The sequence below is a fragment of the Triticum aestivum genome, chromosome 1A (genome assembly GCF_018294505.1).
Source record: "Triticum aestivum cultivar Chinese Spring chromosome 1A, IWGSC CS RefSeq v2.1, whole genome shotgun sequence".
NCBI lineage: Eukaryota > Viridiplantae > Streptophyta > Magnoliopsida > Poales > Poaceae > Triticum > Triticum aestivum.
The window spans coordinates 545,354,604-545,374,614 of record NC_057794.1 but is presented as its reverse complement, the minus strand read 5'-3'; the positions used below and the strand labels follow the sequence as shown (position 1 = coordinate 545,374,614).

At 44.4% G+C, this 20,011-nt stretch overlaps 2 protein-coding genes across 2 annotated transcripts; both read right to left on the bottom strand.

The window, feature by feature from the left end:
- Window positions 1-226: 226 nt before the first annotated feature.
- On the bottom strand, window positions 227-2,375 carry LOC123065284 (transcription factor LATE FLOWERING). Its single transcript, XM_044488622.1, has 2 exons — window positions 2,222-2,375; window positions 227-1,928 (listed from the first exon to the last, which is right to left on the bottom strand). The coding sequence occupies exon 2, from the start codon at window positions 1,784-1,786 to the stop codon at window positions 599-601; it is 1,188 nt and encodes a 395-aa protein (XP_044344557.1). The 5' UTR covers window positions 1,787-1,928; window positions 2,222-2,375; the 3' UTR covers window positions 227-598.
- An 8,476-nt stretch (window positions 2,376-10,851) lies between these two features.
- LOC123065273 (probable homogentisate phytyltransferase 2, chloroplastic) lies at window positions 10,852-16,997 on the bottom strand. Its single transcript, XM_044488613.1, has 11 exons — window positions 16,693-16,997; window positions 14,993-15,114; window positions 14,768-14,914; window positions 14,381-14,606; window positions 13,418-13,491; window positions 13,167-13,259; window positions 12,434-12,551; window positions 12,078-12,140; window positions 11,744-11,776; window positions 11,246-11,322; window positions 10,852-11,159 (listed from the first exon to the last, which is right to left on the bottom strand). Exons 1-10 carry the CDS (start codon window positions 16,891-16,893, stop codon window positions 11,248-11,250), a joined length of 1,152 nt encoding a protein of 383 aa, XP_044344548.1. The 5' UTR covers window positions 16,894-16,997; the 3' UTR covers window positions 10,852-11,159; window positions 11,246-11,247.
- Between the last annotated feature and the right edge of the window lie 3,014 nt (window positions 16,998-20,011).

Here is a 20,011-nt window from a genome sequence, read left to right as displayed (position 1 = left end):
CACGCGCAAGCGCTGATATACATGCGCATACACTCATCCCTATGAACGCATACACGCATACTCTATCTGTATGAACATCTTCAAAAGACTGAGCCGACATATCAACTTGAAATTTACGAAGTCACCGCAGGCACCTCGTCATCGACGAGAACATCTGCTCTCACTGAATGCGCATTGCCGGAAATCCTGAAATAAATTCAGAAATAAATGCGAGCACCACAGTCCCTCTAACCATCCAACCACAGGTTGGTTCACCCGGTCATTTTCTTGTATTATTAAGCTTTACGCATCATCTCCGAAACAAGGTGATTAGCAAGCCATCAATCTTAGTACATGAACTGCATGCACACACTAGCTAGCTACCTAGATAGAATTCATCCATGATTGCAAGTTACAGTGCTTTTCATCAATTCCTAAGTGTACAAATCACACATTTTTATTCCTGTCAACGTATGGTAAATCTGAACACTTTACTATCAATCAATCCATCCTTCATGAAACGCCAGATCGATCGAGGCATCTGGATGGATATACTTCGATCTCATGTCACCACAGTGACATCAACACAGCAACTTGTGTTCTTGTTACAACTGCATGTTCAGTTCCTACTGGATCTCACGTAGCCAGCGACGCCGTCTCTCCCGAAGGAGAGTACGGTGCTGCCGCCGCCGCCGATGCCACGGGCCGAAGGGTTGAAATTCCTTCCCGTGTACCGTTGCACCGACGAGTACCGGCCGTCGTCGTCACCGCCGGCGCCGCCCCCGCCGCCTAGGCTTTCCAGGGCCGCGACCTGCGACTTGAGGAACTTGAGGTAGCTGGCCGCCTCGTCGAGCATGGACGCCGTGTCCATCTTGCTCCCTCCCGGCACCAGCCTCTGCAGCGCCCGCAGCCGCTCGCTCACCTTCTCCCGCCGCAGCCGCGCCGCCACCGTCTGCGGGTCGCTCGATATCCGCACGTTCTTGCGCCGCCGGGGCTTCGACGACGACGGCTCATGCGGCGTCTCTCCGGCGGTGGCGTCGGTCAAGCTGGGCAAGGGGCGCATCGCCGCCGCGCGGTAGATCATCTCCTTGACCTGCGCTATCGCCTCCTTGTCCGGCTCGTACCCGCGCCGGCCGCCGCTGTGCCCGAACGTGATGCTGGTCGTCGGCGCGGCGGCTCGGTTCGTGCCCCAGCGTTCTCTGCCCTCCACCGTCGTCGCCGCCGCTGCCGGGAGCTTGTCCGGCATCTTGTTCCCATTCGTTGGGGGCGGGGCCACCTGACTAATCTGCTGCACCCGCCGCGACGACACGGCGCATGGCGGCGACGCAACCTCCGTATCGTGCCCGCCACCGCCGTACGTGTTGGACTCGCCGGAGGAGACGTTCCCACCGCCGACGCCTCCGGTGGTGGTGCTGTACCCGGAGAAGGCGGTGTTGGAGCCGGCAGCCTGCGCGGGATCATCAGGGACGAACGCGAACCTGTCATGGAGCCCATCATGCGCGCCGGCGATAGCCGGGAGGAAACAACCCGCCGAGTCGAGAAAGACGTTGGACGACGCGTCGCCGTCGCCGTGGCCGGGAAGCGCCACGCCGTCCTGGCACCGCAGGAGGCTGAGGTCGCTCTGGCACGACGGCAGGTCGAGGCCGCCGTGGTAGGCGTCGGAGCACACGGTGCCGTCGCCGGCGCCGGCGGAGTGGAGCTCCTCGAAGCTGCCCGCGCCCAGGAAGGCGGCGAGGAGGGCGTCGTCGGTCGGGCAGCTCGGCACGGTCGTCACAGGAGGCTGCGTGCTCCAGCCGAAGGCGTCCATGTACTGCACGTGTGCCGCTGCCTCCGGCCGGCAAGCCTCTCAGCTCGATTCTCTAGTTGTGCTGCGAATCGCACTGCCCTTGCTGGTTATGTTGCTAGTTGCTATCAAGCTAGCGGTAGATGCTCATGCTACTGGTGCAGCACTGCAAGCAAATAAGTAGTTCATTGAAGTGAGCTTGATTGCACCGGTAGATAATCGATGAGAAACAATTAAGCTGGCATGCATATCAGCATCGAATTCCTCCAAGCAATTAACGACGATTAATAAGCTCGAAGCTAACACGAACACAGCTGCAAAGCCTCCTTTTCCGACCAAATGAACACAGCAAGATGAACACAGATTAAGCCCTAAGCATGGCAACTAGCAAACCAACATCAAGAAAAGCAAGCCATGAATTCATTCATGGTGGTAGGGGCACACACACGGCTACAGTACCTGAATTAACTTGGGCTGGCTGCACCGGCCGGTGGATCGGTCGATCTGCGAAAGATTCTCGATTGCTGGGGACGACGAAGTGCAAGTGTGCCGCGCAGCTAGCTGCTGGGAATAGGATGGTCCTCCTCCTGCGGACGGATGGGCGTCGTCTTTTTATAGCCGGCCTCAGCCGCGTAGCTGGCCTGCAGATTTGTTTCTTTTTCCGTCGGGGAAAAAGGAAGAGAAGCCGTTTTCTCTCTCTTTTCTTTCCTGCATTCTGTAGGGGGCGGTTTCGGTTGGCGGACAGCAGAGTGCTTAGCGTGCACCGGCGATCGATGCGCGTCACACGTACGTGCACATTCACATGTACTACGTTTTTTTTTCTTCTTTATATAAAGGTTCATCAGAAATACAGGCATCTAAAACATAGTTAAAAAGTTGCATCAAGGTTCCTGAAACGCCGAACGATCGCTACTGACGCGTCGTTGTTGTCGTTCCCCTACCAGAGTCGGTCTGACCTTATTGATGGCAGCCAGGAAGCCTTCGTGCACGTACTCTAAGGACCGGCGTCACAGAGATGCAATCGTTGTCATTGAACCCTTGAAACAATCCAAGGCATCTGACACCAAATCTCATCGTTGTGCATGCACGAAGAGAAACCCAAGAAGACGGTGGGAATCTATGCCGAAGCTCCGTCAACTTCGTCATGAAGGACGAATTCGAGGAGGATCAGAGCCCAAAAATCAGCTCGAAGATGAAGTGTCGCCTCTAAGAGGAAAAAAAAAACTAACCTGAACTACTAGGCAGAGCCGAGGCACCATGATTTCTTCCCCGACATCGTTTGTTGGAGTGACATGCAAAGAGAGGCGGATCCACGGGCTTGCGGATCCACGGGCTTGCGAATGAAAACTGGAGGGGACGAGTTTGTCCTAGCCGCCACGAAATACAGGAACAGATATTCTCTGTCCACACTAATCGTGTGTTAAAAATCTGGAAAATGAATATGGCTGCGCTTTCAATTGGGTATAAACTGTTTCAACACTTCGCCAAATGTACTGGGTATAGAACCGAGGTTGTCAATTGAAAGCGCTTTTTTTACATGGAACTATTTTCAAATACTACCAAATAAAGGAAGGGATTAAAAACAAGTTTTTGAAGTTTTCATTAAAAAATACTAGGTAATTCAAATAAGTATGTGAAATATGTTAAAAAGTTCGTGTTTTTTTAAATACATATGAGAAAATAAATTTTTAGATAATTAAATTTGTACAAAATTTTGGAACATAATTTATCATAGAAACTAATAAAAATAGAACATTCCTGCAAGAAAAAAAATAGTAGGAAATTTAAATATGAATATTCCATAAGATTACTAAAGAATCAAGACATTTCTAAAAGAAATCATCTCAAATTTTATAAAGATGAAGCCTTCATTGAAATCCATGTGTTTTCCACATTATTTTTGGATAATGTTCAGCAAATTGGAGTAATTATGTTTTCTCCTAATTTTCATCCTATATTATCGCTTTTCCTTCTTGGCCATTACCTATAGTTTATGTGATGATTGGGCTTCCATGTGTGCTAAAGAATCCGACACATCATTAAAATGGGGGTCTCTATTCGAGTTATGTGAGGATTTTGACACTTGATAGACCAACAATATATACCTCAATATATTTATTTATTTTGCATAATATCACATTATGGAGTTAAGGGACAAAAACTAGACTTTACCGCTAGTTGAGAGACCAAACAAATAGTTCCGCTAATCAAGAGACCAAACAAATAGTTCCGCTAGTCAAGAGACCAAATAGATGTAGATGGACATGAATAGTTTGCAGAGTCACTCCCTTGTACAAGAGGAACATTCTAGCTACCCAAGCAAAAAAAAGAAGATTCTTTTGCGAGAAAAAAAAAGATGACAGAGTACTAGAGGGAAGCCAAAACCTTTTTGTAAGATTTGTAAAACAGTTAATATTACAATTCTGTACTTGGGAACTTTTCATATGGAGATTTTTAGATATTGCAAAACTTTTTTTTACGGGCCATTTTGCACACTATTCTTGCGTGTCCATAACACACACACATAATCTCTACAGAGAATTCCTTCGTTATAAATTCTGTAATGCACTGTTAAATACAGTATAAATTGTTCTACCGTTGCATTGTTGCACAATCACAAGGGGAAAAGGTAAATGATGGATGCCACACCCTCCAATCATCCGTTGTCTTCTTCGGATGTAACTTTGGCTGATTCTCCTTTTGTCAACTTCACAGGTAAGATCTCTGTACCTAGCTTTATTTGTATGTGTCATTGGCTTGTACCGGGCACATCACATGAACCTTTGGAATTTTCTGTGCTAGGCCTCCTCGATCATGTCATGTGATAGGACAAATGATTAAACAGGAGTACGCACCTCTATGATTTCTGGGAAGCGGATCCTCTAACATCTTGAAGGGATGTCACGTAAGCTACAGTAACCGTGACATCCCTTCTTCACATCCATATAGTTAAGCCTAAAATGATTATAATTAATTGCAAATTATAAATATACTATATACATTTACAAAAATTACATACAAACAAAATTATGGTGCAATAAAATTATTTTTGATTTTTTTGTACATGCTACAGTAAATTCGTATGGTGATTGCTGCAGTATTCACTGTAGCTCGTGACATCTCTTCTTCATTTTACATACAGATGTCACTGTAGCTTCGTGACATTCCTTCAGGATGTTAGAGGATCCACTTCCTGATTTCTGCATATTTTGTAACGTAGCAATGATGCAGGGCAGTCGCCTATTATTATTTTTACTAGAAAGAGGCTGAATCTAGCTAGCTGGTCCAATAAGATAGCAAGATTTCCTGACCTCTTATGAAAAAGAACAAGATTTCAATAAAGCCACGACATATCCCTGAAATAGATGCAGCGCACTAGAGATGAGAGGACAAATCTGTGCAAGCAAAAGATAGAAGAGTGAGAGAACACCCTCTCAGGCTCTGAGTAGAGTGGCCAGTAGATTATCTCAACAAGTTCAGCAAAAACAAAATCACTCAACAAGCTCTAAAAAAATTGCACACAAATACTATGTTCAGCAGAAATTTAGTAAAACGTATGAGACTGCCCCTGGTCTTTAATTTTAGTGTGCGATTATGTGCGCTGAATTTGGTGCTTGTTTGTAACGCAAGAATGAATTTATGAAAATATGATGCTTATGTGACATCCCCCCACCCCTTTGCTCTGATTCAAACTAGGCAGAAATTGCATCATGCAAATAATGGATATGGAAGATGCAAGATAAGGTGAGAGGACCACATCGATGAGGACATATATGGAACCGATAGCAAGATAAGAATCCCCTCATTGAAAAGAAAAAGAAACAAACATCAAGATAAGAATACAAAATCTACCTACACCTTATCAACTCAATATAATATAATACAATGATAATCAGGTAAAATGCAGAGCGCTGTCAAAGAAGCAAGCAAGTTTGCGGTAAGATGACATGACACACACATGTTTATTTTGGCGGGTTAACGATGAAGAACAGTGCTGCTATACTGTCAGTGGGGTCTGGATCTTACAGAACAGTGCTGCTATACTGTCAGTGGGGCTTGGATCTCAAAGAACAGCGCTGCCATACCAGCAGTACGGTTCGGATCTTGTCTCCTCAAGAGCCCCCATGTTTGCAAGCATCCAGCGGTGGGGCATCAGGCCATTGATTTCCACAGCTCAATTTGAAACAAGATTTCAATCTTGCTGTGAATCTGATGCATGATCTGAAACCTCTGTAGCATGATGATATCATAGTTGCAAGGACGCAAAAATATATGGAACCTATATATAAGGCTGATAATGAAAATTCAGTTTTTAGTAAAGCTGGGCCATATTCATTCATCTAATTAATTTAAAAGCTGCAAGGATTTCGTCGGATATAAATTTGAATACGGTTTGGTGAGATCCACACGTTCTAAACATGGCACGAAACTGAAGTGAAGAGAGAATATTAGTTAGTTAGTTTGTCTCGTTGTGTAACATATGCTGCACCATATGTTCGGCACGCGTCTTTAGACTCTCTCATGTATCACTGTCAACATGTACTGAATGTATGTACATATATAGGTCCTTAACAGGTACAGCTTATCACTTTCAATTTGCCTAATACAAGCCCTGAAAGTCTCATTATTCGCAGAGAAAAGTCTTGAAGCCTCTCATGTCTCTTATCCCTTGTTGTTTCTGAAAGCAAATATTCCGCGAAGTACGCACTGCAGATGCACAGTGATAACACTTTGGTCCTTCGCGATTAAAACAGTGCACGGAGCTATCACAACCGTTACTTAACCCAGTCCTTGCGATTGATTGTTCTTGGAGTGGCCCATTGAATTAACTCACCGCTCAGCCCCGGAGCTAGACATTTGTTTTTTTTTTGAAACGGAGGAGCTAGACATTTGTCGAAAATGAGAGGGAGATTGCATATGTGTGCGCACCACGAGCACACATGCGGTCAGCGTGCTTTTAACCACACGCAGGAAATCGACAAACACTGAACCATCGTAGCCGATTGAAAACCAAACAGTTTTTTTTTTTTTTGGTTTCGGAAAACACTATATTTCTAGATAGGGATGAATTAAACGGAGCGTGGATGGATAGAACTAAGTGCTGGTGGGAGAAGAATTGTATGTTTTGTCAGCTTTTGTTTTGTAATTCTCAATTTTGTTTCTACTCCCTTCGTACAGAAATATAAGAGCGTTTAGACGGAGGGAGTATATTTTAGCTATATTTTTGTTTTTTTTTAGAATGGACTAATAGTTTTCTCTTCATTTTCATCCATATTTTCAAATGATTTGGCGGCTAACTATACAAACTGTTCTTATGTACTTGATCGAATATATTAGTATGTCTCTTTTCGGTCCCATCATACTATGCCTGAAATCCGAAGTCCATGCATGTATGGATGTTGGATTACAATTTACAAGTGAATTGTCAGCTGCTTCTCTCCACTAGGTTGAGCTTTTACATGAACTGTCAACGCAGCTAGTACTTACTATGTTAGTGGGACGCCCGGCCGGCTGGAGAGCGCCTCTTCTTGCTCCGCTCCGGCGAGCACCACCGTCCACGTACGCTCGCCGCTGGCTCCTCCACGGCGACGGCATGCTCCACGTAACGGCTTAACGCGCATATCGCCCCGCTGGCCTCCACCTACAGCTTGTTCGCCGAGGGGACCTCGCCGTCGCCGCCATCGATGCTCCACAGTAACCAGACTGCTACGCAGCGTAGTAGACGGCGGCGCCGCCGCGTGTAGTGAGCTGGAGATGCGGGTTGCCGCGCGTATGCGTAGCCATTGGGCATTTAAAAGTGGGGGCCCGCGTGTGACGCGCCTCCTCGCCAACCGTCGCGCGGAGGGCCCGGAAGGCCGGTACGAGAGCCGCCGCGTTGCTGACTCCAGCGCACCGGAATCCTGACCTGGTCGGGGCTCGATCGTCTCGGTCGTCGGCTGCTCCGGATATGGGCCGCGCAATGGCCGCCTCCTATTGGTTTGCGTTCGCCCTTTGCGGCTAATTTCGCCTATCACCGCTCAAAAAAAAAAAGAGGCTAATTTCGCCTCTCCATCTTTTTTCCCCCGAAATCAAGGAAAATGCATTTTTTACTCGAGAGAACAAGGAAAAGGTGCTTTTCATATTTTTGAGCTTTTAGTTCACAAAAGTCTATCCAAAACGGCATGCGACTGAATCTAGAAAACCCCGCAATAGAAAAAAAATTGATTCTAGAAAAAATCTGCGTGCAATTATGAGCAATTCCATGAAGTCAGCCAACTTAAACCTACAATCAACAATAGTCAATTTCATGAAGCTTGAATATGGTCCGGATTTTCCCGCTCTAATATGTGTAGCCATTCGCTCTACTCTCCTATGCAGTCTCGTCATCGCCCGACCTCATTGACCTCTCATCAGCTAGCATATCCTCGATTGCTCCTCCTCTAAAAATGTCCAACCCTTGTCCTCGTCATCCTCCTTCCTCCTCGTCTCCAATGCTTGTCACCACTAGATCCAACCACACTAGATGTGTGAACATAAGCACAAGAGAGTCCGGACGTTCACCAGTACTCCTAATAATCTTTCCTGGCCACTGGGACCGACTTCATCGCCCCCTCTCAATCTCCCCTCAAAGTCGGTCTTGGTCTTTTCGTACCGGGGCGCAAGAAGCAGTGACAAAGACAACAAGGGGTGACCACATTTCTTCTTCTAAAATAACCATTAGATGATAGTGATCTCTAAATTTGTATCGAATCCCCCCCCTGCCCCCCCCCCCCCCCCCACCCCCCACAACACACACACGTAGGAAATTGTTGTCTCCGTCTCTCACAAGAAGGTAGGATCAAGTTTAGGTAACTTCAGTGCTTGTGGTCGTCGCTAGGAGGGAGGTGCGGCGCGTACGGCAAGCACGTTGTATTGACAAGATTAAAAATGAATAAAACGGAAGTTTTCTAAAAAAAAAGAGAAGCATTTACCGGGATACTGTTGAGCCGCCCCCACAAGTTGAAGTACGAGTCTAGCTAGGAGGGAGGTGCGGCGCGTACGGCAAGCACGTCCTTGTCGCAGGTCCTTGATCTAGCCAACTTAATTATCCGGTCCGTTGATAGCACATGCATGTAGAGCAACTTGCAAGCCTCGGGGACACGCACGGAACGGAACGGTGTGCCGCTGCATTCCATTCCGTGGATTATATTCCTCCTACGGATCTTGACCTGACACGCCGACAGCCTAGCCAAGTCAGCACCTACCATCTCATTCGAAGAAGAACTGTACGTGCCGATCCATCGATGGAATCATTTCCAAGAATTTCCTCAAGCTAGCTAGGACCCCGCCCGTACGCTTACTGCAGGGTCTTTTTCTTTCCGCCGTGCAAACTGTTTGCACTAGCAAGCACAGTTAATTAAGGTGTGCGTACGTACACACATACGTGTAGACCGGTCGAGGACCAGGGCAAGCAGCTAGTACTAGCTAGATACTAGGAGTATTGATCACTCTTAATTGTACTGTGGAGGGCTTGACAGTTGAAGGTCAGTGCACATGCATGCATTACATCGCGCTGCTGTGCGTCGCCATTTCACGGGCGACACGTACGTGCGTAGCTTTCTTCTTGTTCCAACTATAAGCCGGTCTCACTATTTGCGGAATTGATTACGGCAGGACAAACTTTAGCCGACTGCCGGCCGGAGAGATAAGCACGTACCGACGTACTACGCGCGCGCGTGCAGCAGGAATAACATGCATGGATGCAAACCGAGATGATCCTAGTTATAATCGACGAGGCTACTTGCTGTACAAATGTCTCTGGGTCTCTAGCTAGCTTTAGCTACGCACTGTTAATTTGGACTTTGGACGTACGTCTCGATCGGCACAGTCTGGTTTCTCTAGTCACACGCTAGCTAGCGAGCGAGCTAGCTTTAATGAGAATCCAAGAATGGGAAGAAGGAAGAAGCCGAGTCGATGGATCGAAAACGAAAAGAATGCCGACCTTAACAACAGATGGCCGAGCATATCTTGCGGTGCATTGCATTTGCATCCATTTTGTCTTTGGATAGGAAATGAAGGAGTGATGGACGCATGTGCACGTCCGTAGCCGCGGCCGCGTGTACAACGTGGCACTACTGTTCATAAGGCGGCAAATGGGTATAGCCAGCCGTAGATTCGAGATAGTAGATACTCTCTCCGTTTCAAAATAATTAACTTTCATTTATTCAAAAATGGATGTACCTATATACTAAAACATGTCTAAATACATCTATATTTTAACAAATGAAAGTCATATATTGTGGAACGGAGGGAGTAGACAGAAAGACCATGAAACGGTAGTGACAGGCAGGCTACGTACGTAGCGACCACCGCGCGCGCGCCTGCAACACATGCCGATCAGCCGCCACGACGATCGGCTATGGTATGCATGCATGGATGCGTTTCTTTCGGGCAGGAAGGAAGACGGCGCTGGCGGCTGGCGGCTGGGGCACTGTGCCTGCTTCGCCACAGGATCAGGATCACGGCCTGCCTAACCTACCTACGTGGGCCGCAGCTCCACCTTCCGCTACCGCCGACGCACAGCTAGCTCATCACAGACAGCTACTCCCTTCGGAAAAAAAACATCTTACATTATAGGATTGAGGGAGTAGAGAACTCGCTGAATCGAAGGCGTTTAGCTAAAATTTCTGTTTCTCTAGATCAAGGGCGCCATCTGTGGCTGGAAATCCCCCGTTGACCCTATTTCAAATCCTGTAAACCTTAACATCCTTTAATGAAGTTCGGTTTACAGCTCAAGAAAAAAAAGCTAGCTCACCACATGTTCGATCGTGTTGGGATATACTTAGATAGATAAAAAAAAATAGTAGAACCAAGTGGCCGCCTGTGCCTGGACGGTCCATGCAACCCAAAAGTCGTGCTAGTACTTCAGAACTGAACACACATGTTACACGCCCGACCATGTCGTGTCACAAACTTCTGTGATATTCCGTGGGCCGTGGCACGCATTTATGATGCAGACACGGACTCGTAGTTCAGATTCAGTGGATTGTCAGATAGATTTGCAGTTTCTTCCCGTTTCAGTGCAGTTTGTACACAATTTGCTGAAACATGCCAGCGAAGAAATATGCCCAAACCCTCCAAAACAAGGCCCGATACCTTTCCCTTTCATATATTTTCCTCTTTGTTTGGCAGAAACAACCAGGTCATTTTCTACTGGGTAAATACATTATCTGCTCAACGCTAGGACCCAATGGGAACTCCCACAGCATCGTCAAGATCCTCGTCGCATCGCTGCTCTATTCCCCTACCAGTCAAACAGTATGTACATACAAAAATTGCTCACGCTTTATGGGCCACAAAGGGTTTCTCTTCTGCTGCCCCCAACAAGTCCCTGCTTCGGTGCGTGCTCCGATAGTGTAGCCCATGTCAGACGCCATATCTGACAGTGCACACCAAATGATTGATTATATCAAGTTTCAGAAACAGACTTCAGAAAGCAGTGCAAGTGTTGACAGGAAAAGTTACCTCTATAACAACGGGAAGAAGATGTATTCGGCGTAGAAGAGGTTCCAGATGAACCGGTAGTACTGTGAAATAGCATCCTGCCACACAAACAAACAGCTAAAACTAATGCACTTGGAACGCAACAAATTTGCATATGCTATATTGCAACTTCAGAGCACTTCACTTTTGTTGGTTTTTAACATTCCATGCCCAGGACATGCAATGTCATGTTTCCTCTCAAGAACAGAGAGATTACATGTATAATACTGTATAATAATAATAATAGCATGGGGGAAACATTATAAGTAAGTCAAAATGATCCAAATTAAGATTGGTCGAACAATAAAAAGTAGAAACATTATAAGTAAGTAGTTTCTTCTACTTATTCTAATAAAATAACCAAAATATATGCAGGCTCACAAAAAACGCTTCTCCTGGCAATTTCAATTATAAACTCTTCATATTTCAAAAGTTGTATGATGAACAAGAGGTGTGACGAGTGTAAGTTAAAAGCCTCACCTTACTATACTTTGCTTGCTCCAGAACCCATGTCTGAAATCATTCAACATAACAAGACAGTTAGCAAAATAAATGCATTTGCTCCAGAACCAAAGGAATTAGCTACAAATGAGTTAAATGTGCATTTTCCATCGAGGTTTGGGTTCCTAAGCTGGAGTCCCCAGTGATCAATATATTTTGTTTGTCTACCTTTAATAAAGTTGGACCATTTAATTTTGGGTCTAAGAACAGTCAGTCATAAGTTAATTGTAAGCTGGTTATACAGGATTGAACAGGGAAGGTACAGATCTTAGAAACTCCAGGACTGATCATGTACAAGGGTCTATGTCTTTACCTGAAAAATTAAAGCAACTGCAAGAGCAGCATGAAAAGGCACCATTACAAAGCTCCTGAAAGCCTGCAATTTTGAAGAACACCATCAGTGCAACTGCATAAGGTAACACTGCTTAGTAGTAGTACAGAGGTATGCATCGAAGTACTGTCTTTTTCAAGAACATCCACTGATCAGAAAGGGATCCTTGGGATAAATAAATAATCATAGTAAACAATGCTGTAAACTTCTACTGGTCTAATTGACCATAGATGCATGTTTCCGTCATCTGAAACATTGCGGCAGTTTGAAATTTCACTAATTCAACTGGAAGGAGGGGAATAATATCAAAGGAAGGTCAAAAGCAGTAGAAATCCAACCTGAGGAATAAGAAAAGGTACTACAATAGCAGCAACATAATTTGCCAACAATAAACCAGAGCCAAGGAAGGCAATATTTCTGACACCAAGCTTTGTCGCCAAAGTTGATATTTGGAATCTACAGGGGGGAACATTATAAGTACAAGATCAGTAATTCAATTAGTGATGTCCGTTAAACAAATAAATAGTTCAACAGAACTGGCTAAGGATGCTGACTGCTAATATTCTGTCTCAAAGGAAACAAAGTAGAGAACTGTCTACATTTGAAACATAGGGTCACTCAGTATGCAAAACCTACAAATTTTGTCCCTTTCTTTTGTGTTTTGAGATCTTTCGAACTGACTATGCTTTAAACAAGTTTTCCAAATATGGGCTGAAATCCCTCAATCCAGCTCTATATCATTTTGGCTCAGGCCACTTGTCAAGGCTAAGGGAAATAAGAAATAAACATTGGAGGCCAAAACTCACAATCTTAATTTGTATTGTTCTACTTTTCCGATTAGTAGTTTGTTCGACCAATTGCTGTCATTTTGTGGGCCTACAGTCGATAGCTTTTTCTAGCAACTAAGAATAGTGACACAAAAACATGGATGTGCACCATAAAAATACAAAGATAACTAGACGGTGGTCTACACAAAGGTAACCATTAGTTATTCATTTAAAACTGACATGATCTTTGTTGGAAAAACTAGACAGTGGTTGCTACAAAACCTTGTATAGACTATAAACTCACTTGCGGTCTCCTTCAACATCCGGAAGATCTTTGGTTATAGCAATGACCAGAGCAAATACTGTCACAAAGCATGTAATAAAAGCAACAGGCGAGCTGCAGATAGAAAGGTATCACATAGCATTAGACATCACAAATATCTCCAAATGTCTGCAATGAGATGCAACATACCACTTTCTAGATAGGTGTATACTGACTGTAGAAATACAATGCTAACTTAACAAAGTTCGAATAAACTTGCAGCAACTATTTACCTCCACTGGAATGCAAGACCTAATGCAGCTCTAGTAGCATAGTACACGCCAAAGTTGAGAAGGAATCCGCGAACCTGTAAAAAATAAACAAAAGATAGGTTTGTCAAAAAGAAAAAAAAATGCCCTAAAGTAAAATAGAAACATGATAGCATGGACTTGCAATAAAACAAGAAACATGATAGGACAGCATTACTCAGAGAAATTAGGTTTTCTAACATTATACGGAGGATTTGCGAGTTACGAGGAAACTAAGGACCTTACTTGATAAGTGAAATAAATTTTCGAGCAAATAAACTGTTCTAAGCACGCCTAAATATTTAAATTATTCTCCGAAAGGTGTCACAAGCCAATTTCTGTAAACTGGTATAGCTAGAATTAAGGTGGAGGTGATTCAGTCGTACTCTCATTTCTCCGAAGGAATATATTTCTAGAAAGTTCAATTATACACTGATCATGTTCTAAACTACAAAATAGGTTTGCGGCCATATTAGCCAATTAAATTTCCTTTTGTCCCTACAGCCTATCTTGTCATATTATAAATGCTACATAGAAACTGTCAGATCTTTGCAAAAAAGAGAGTGTCAGATACAAGTTAAATGAGTACGAAAATACCTACGAATGTATCTGCCATGTGGAGCCCATTATGAGCCCATGGAAATGGCGCAAAAGAGGGTTGCACACTTGCAGTTATGGATTGGCCAGCAACCACATCCAAGGCTTGCATCATTATCTTATGTTTAGTTGTTATATATTTGGTTTAGAGGCTTATCTCTAGTTATTTGGCTAGTCAAGTTTTTAGATCGACCCTATGTAAAACATGCAGTAGATCAAGTGCAGGACTGCAATTAAGAAGAGATAAATTAAGCAAAGTTTCCAGTTCATAATTGGGCTATCATTCCAAAATATAAGAGCTAAAAAAATGTCACTGTTACTATAGTAATGAAGAAGAGAGGAGCAAAGTACCGTTGCAATGATAAGAAAAGCAGCAACTGGATATCTCTTCAGTCTGAATGGAGGAACAGAATATATAGTGCCAAGAAATAGACCAAGGCAGTAAAGAGAGGTGATGAAAGGTCCAAAGTTTGAAACGACAATTGAGAAGCCCACCACTGCGAATGCTACGACCAGTAACCATGCTGACTGAACAGAGAGATCACCAGCAGCAATAGGTAAATATGGTTTGTTCACCCTGTTCAGTGGCATAAACTTAGAAATGACAGGTATAGCAGAAACATTGGCTGGGCTTTCATCATATGTTACTTTGAATGGTAATACTTTGTAGCGGCACCTTTATGAATGAAGGTAGTAAGTGTAAGTGAAGACAAAATTCAAGGGAGGCAATATACATACTTGTCAATTCCAATGTCATAGATCTGATTAATCCCAACAATGTAACCGTTGCCGCAGATCAAAGCTACAAGCCCATAGAGTGCTTTGAATACCAAGCGCCAATCGATCAATTGGGGATTCTCTAATAATGCTCTAGCAACCAAGGCTCTGCGTCCACACAACAGTTTCAGTACTAGAAAACTAAATCTTGGTTCAGCCATTATAAATCTAAAGCTCAATGCTCACGTGGATCCCAAAGCAGTTCCACGAATTGTGTGTGGCCTTAAAAATCTCCAGCAGGAATCCTTTAGGTCTGATAGTGTCTTCGACAGTGGAGCTGGCCCAGCTGCACCAGCTTGAGAGCATGCCTGTACCAGGACCAGGTCAAATGAGTGTGATCATGACATGCGAAAAGACGCACAGTCACATAGTTACTTAAGTAAATGTGCTGGATGGTGAATATTAGAAAACAGTGAGTTGAATCATTACTAGTTCACATGAAAAATGTCTGTAAGAAAGGAAAGACAGGTAATCACATTCATCATGCTTTGTGAATTGCGATAACCCCCGATCTCTAATTTTCCCAACTGGCCAGCACTCAATGCCTATTTGGATTACAGTGCGCTCAAAGTTTGGACGAGACTACTACTGCATGATCACAGAAGCATGTGGGTTGATCAGGACATTCCACATTACATCCTATCCTCCAATCTCAAATGCAGTAAAATTAACTTCTGAAACTATAGATAGCTCTCAGCAATGGTTGACCTCTTGTAACAAACACTGTAGCTTCTAGGTTGTAGCCTGTTATGGAACGTCGGGCTGCACATGGATGTGAAGGTTACTGGAGCATCTAGACCGTGGCTAAGCACATCACTGTGATGGTGTTATTCCTGATGCTTCTAAATCCTAGCATGCCCTAGTTTCCTTCAATTGCATATGAACATGGACAAGGGAAACAACAAAATAGTGTCGGTAAAAATAACTGTGAGCCCTCTCATATAGTGGATACAACATGCGATCCTCTTCAGCTGGCTTATATTACCGTCTCTTGTGAGAGTGAGGTGCGACATTTAATTTGCCACCCACCTTTTGAGTCTATGCATTTGTTGGTGTACTATGTACCACTTGAATTGTGGTAATTTACATTTCACTCAGCCACACAATGTTCAGGACTTCTGTGACCACTCATGGCATTATTTGCCTTAGGTAAGTTGCACGAGAAGCATCTCTAATCTTCTTTCAATTTATGAATTGACATAAAAAATGATATTTGTAGGAACACGAGTGCAACTAACAAATGCATTTGAACACCACATTAGCCAATAAGCATGTATTAAAATGGGAAACTCTTCCAAACGGTAGTCCGGCAAAAAGCTTAGCTCAGACTCCTTTGTAGCTGTTCTTGCCAGCAAATCACGGCCACGATCAGAACACGACAACTTGACAAGACGCATAGTCACATAGTCACATATGTGAAGATGAGCAAACAGTCAGTCCATTCATTACTAGAGTTCCCACGGAAGATGTCTGCAAGGAGGTAAAGGCTCCCCAATCTCCAATTTTCCCAAAGGGACAGTACACAATTCCTATTCGGATTACAGTGCAAGAGAAGCATTTCTCCAATTTTCCCAAAGGGACAGTACACAATTCCTATTTCGGATTACAGTGCAAGAGAAGAGAGAAGCATTGCATAAGGACATTCAGAATTGCAGGTTTCAGCATTGCCGTCCTGTCCTACAAGCCTGAATGCAGTAAAATCGACTTGCTTGAATCATACAGTACGCAGCTGCCAACGGTGAATCAGTTCTTGTAACAAACACCGTAATCTCTTCGAAGTGGGCGAAACAGCAGCTCGATTTGCTTGAGCTAAATTGACAGACAGAAACACACCGCCGACAAGCCTACATCGCATTGAGCTAGAGATATGAGATCGGGATGCTTACCCGCACGGCGTCGCGCTGGCGCGGTCGGGCGGCGCCGCAGGGGGCGCGCGGGGACAGAGTGAATCGGGTGGAAGCAGAGGAGAAGATAGGTGAAGCGGCCGGCGGCGACGGGCGCCTGCCGCGGCCGGCCGGGGCGGGGAGGAAGCGAGCGGCGGTGGTGGGCGCGTGGGAGGGGACGGGAGGGGAGGCGAGGGAAGCCATGGGTGGGGAGGGGAGTACACTCTCGGCCTTTCCCCCCTGCTCAGCCACCCGTCGCCATTGGGGATTGATGAGGCTGGAGGCAGCGAGTGAGAGGGGATGCCACGGGGGCCGTCCGTGCGCTATCCTATGGCTGTGGTAGGTGTTCATGCTATGGTTGAGCATTTTTCCTTTTTAGGAACGCAATTTTTTCATCCCCTTTATTTTCCACTCCGGTGGTAATTAATTGTTGAAAATTACAAGAACCGAGAGCCAGCCACGAAGAACTGGTCTTCGAAAGGGTTGGACTTCTGAGTTGCGGCTCATGAAGATAGGTGGTAGGGGCATTTTTGGATGTGGAGGTTTCTCGAACATCTATAACGTGTAGGTGGATCTCACTGGATCAAAAACGATGTCTCAAAGTGTCATTCCTTATGCCTCAAAATCCTACTGTATCATAGTTTCCTTGATATTAAGATGGACATGAATACCGCAAAATGTTATCGTCAGACATGATTGTGAGTCCTTTCATGTAGGGCACATGACATGTGAGTGATGCTCTTTGGCTTGCTTATATCACATTTTCTTGTGAGAGTGGGCGGTGGTACTTTAATTTCTTATCTACGTTTTCATCCGTTGCATTTGTTGTTGTGCTACATACATGTTAGTTGTTGCAATAATTTAGGTTTCACTCATTCATACAAATTTCAGGACTTTGTTGACAATTCATGCCATCACTTGCCTTGTGTAAGTTGTATAGGGAACATGTTTAATATTTTATTTGATTTATATAATAATATAAAAACACTAGTTCCATGACCAGATGCATTTACACCTGATAATTGTCGGTAAATATAATTAAAACTAGCAAACTCTTCTCCTTGGCAGGCTAGCACAAAGCTTTGATCAGACTCCCTCGTAGTTGTCTCGTCGGTAAGTTAATTCTTACAATGATTAAGGTTTCACTCATACAAAGTTGAGGACCTTGTCGATGATTGATGACATTACTTTCCTTGTGTAAGTTGCATGGGAGCATGTTTAATATTTTCTTTAATTTATAAATGATATAAAAACACCTAGTTCAGTGACCAGATGCATTTGCACATGATAATTGCTGGTGAATATAATTAAAACTAGCAAACTCTTCTCCTTGGTAGGCTAGAACAAAGCTTTGGTCGGACTCCTTCATAGTTGTTTCCTCTACAAGTTAATTCTTACAATAATTAAGGTTTCACTCATACAAAGTTGATGAATTTGTTGACGACTAATGTCATTACTCCCCTTGTGTAAGTTGCATGGGAGCATGTTTAATCTTGTCTTTAATTTATAAATGATATAAAACACCTAGTTCAACGACCAGATGCATTTGTACATGATAATTGCCGGTAAATGTAATTAAAACTAGCAAACTCCTTGGTAGGCTAGCACAAAGATTTGATTGGACTCCTTCATAGGTGTTTCCTCTGTAAGTTAATTTTTATAATAACTAAAGTTTCACTCATACAAAGTTGAGGACTTTGTTGATGATTGATACCATTACTTCCCTTGTGTAAGTTGCATGGGAACATATTTAATCTTGTCTTTATGTTGCATGGGAACATGTTTAATCAGATCTGGAGTCTGTTTCTGGCCTTGTGAGAGAGGGATTTGTCGTTGTCGCTATCACCAACCCTTCTCCATCAACAATCTCATGATGCTCAGATCCATGTGTGAGTAATTCTTCTGTATGCATATGGAGGTAGATGGGACTTGGATGAGAATTCTTATGTAATTGTTGTTAAATTTGTTAGGCCTTGATCCCTAGTGACGGTGTCCTGGACTAGGGGGTACCAATCTAGTTGGCCCACAGTCCTCGGGCCGAGTTTATGGGCCACCATTCTCATAAAGAAGGACCCCGGAAGCCTCGCACCTCAATGTGATCAAGACAGCTTCTGCCGAAGACTTGACGTGTACTCAATGGACATCTTCGGCCGCCGCCATGTGCGTCCTTAGATTTGCAACCGACCATGTAACCCTATGTACCCCCCTGGCATGTATATAAGCCAAGAGATTTAGCCTGTAGAGGGTATCCGATCATAATCACATCCACCTAGCCTTAGGGTTAGAACACAACTTACGATCTCGAGGTAGATCAAGCTTGTACTCGATACACAACAATAAATGCAATCAAAGCAGGACTTAGGGTATTACCTCTTCGAGAGGGCCAGAACCTGGGTAAAAGTTGTCTCCTTCATCCCTTGTTACCCATTGATCTGAGATCCATAGCTCGAGACCCCCTGCCCCGAGGTATGCCGGTTTTACCACCAACATTGGTGCTTTCATTGAGAGTTCCGTTGTGTGAAAAAAAGATCAATGGCTAATCTGCGGATGAACTGCAACACTAGGGATGGAATTCGAGCCAAGTCGAGCCAGCTCGGCTCGACTCGCTACATATCGTTTCATTAACGAGCTAGCTCGACTCGACTCGTTACTATAATGAGCTCAACCCCAAGATTGGCTCGACTCGTATAACTCGCGATCTGGCTCATTAAGCTCGTTAAAGATATAAACATAAAGCCATCAAATATGGTAAAAATGATTATGTATATATTAAACATATATATCACTAAACGATTGTAATTTCCTTATAATGCATGAGTCTCCTAGGCGGCTGGGCCTTGTGTTGTGCGCCTGGGACGTAGGCACTGGCGGAGCTATGTCTTAGAGAAATAGGCTATGGCCCGCCCATCCTGTAGCAAGTTTAATGGAGATTGATGGGTAAATTAGGCCAAGCTGGTAAAAATAGTTGGCCCTCTTTGTACTGGCCCGCCCAGGTTTGGGGCCATAGCTCCGCCACTGGACGTAGGGTGATGAGTGGCTGATCTTTCTTTGTATTAGGAATGGCCGATTTATTGTATCGAGCCTAACGAGTTACACGAGTACTCGTGAGATTGGCTCGTTTAACTTGGTCTATAAATGATCTTAAACTAAAGCTCGGCTTGACTCGTTATTCTTCGAGTTCGAGTCGATTCGAGCCGAGTCATGAGCTACTTATTTAGCTTGCGAGCTTCGAGCTTTTTTTCCAGCCCTATGCAACACTGTCCATGACGACATCTTTGTCCCTGGCCAACTCTTCGTGTTCGGCAACATGGTTCTTCACGCC

What these genes read in the sequence shown, in the direction of transcription:
- LOC123065284 (XM_044488622.1), bottom strand. Translation starts at nt 1,786, where the DNA reads ATGGACGCCTTCGGCTGGAGCACGCAGCCTCCTGTGACGACCGTGCCG.
- LOC123065273 (XM_044488613.1), bottom strand. Translation starts at nt 16,893, where the DNA reads ATGGCTTCCCTCGCCTCCCCTCCCGTCCCCTCCCACGCGCCCACCACC. An exon ending in GCCAGCGCGACGCCGTGCGG is followed by an intron (nt 15,115 to 16,692) that starts GTAAGCATCCCG and finishes GTCCTGGTACAG; the next exon opens with GCATGCTCTCAAGCTGGTGC. An exon ending in CAGTTGCTTTAATTTTTCAG is followed by an intron (nt 11,777 to 12,077) that starts GTAAAGACATAG and finishes GAATGATTTCAG; the next exon opens with ACATGGGTTCTGGAGCAAGC.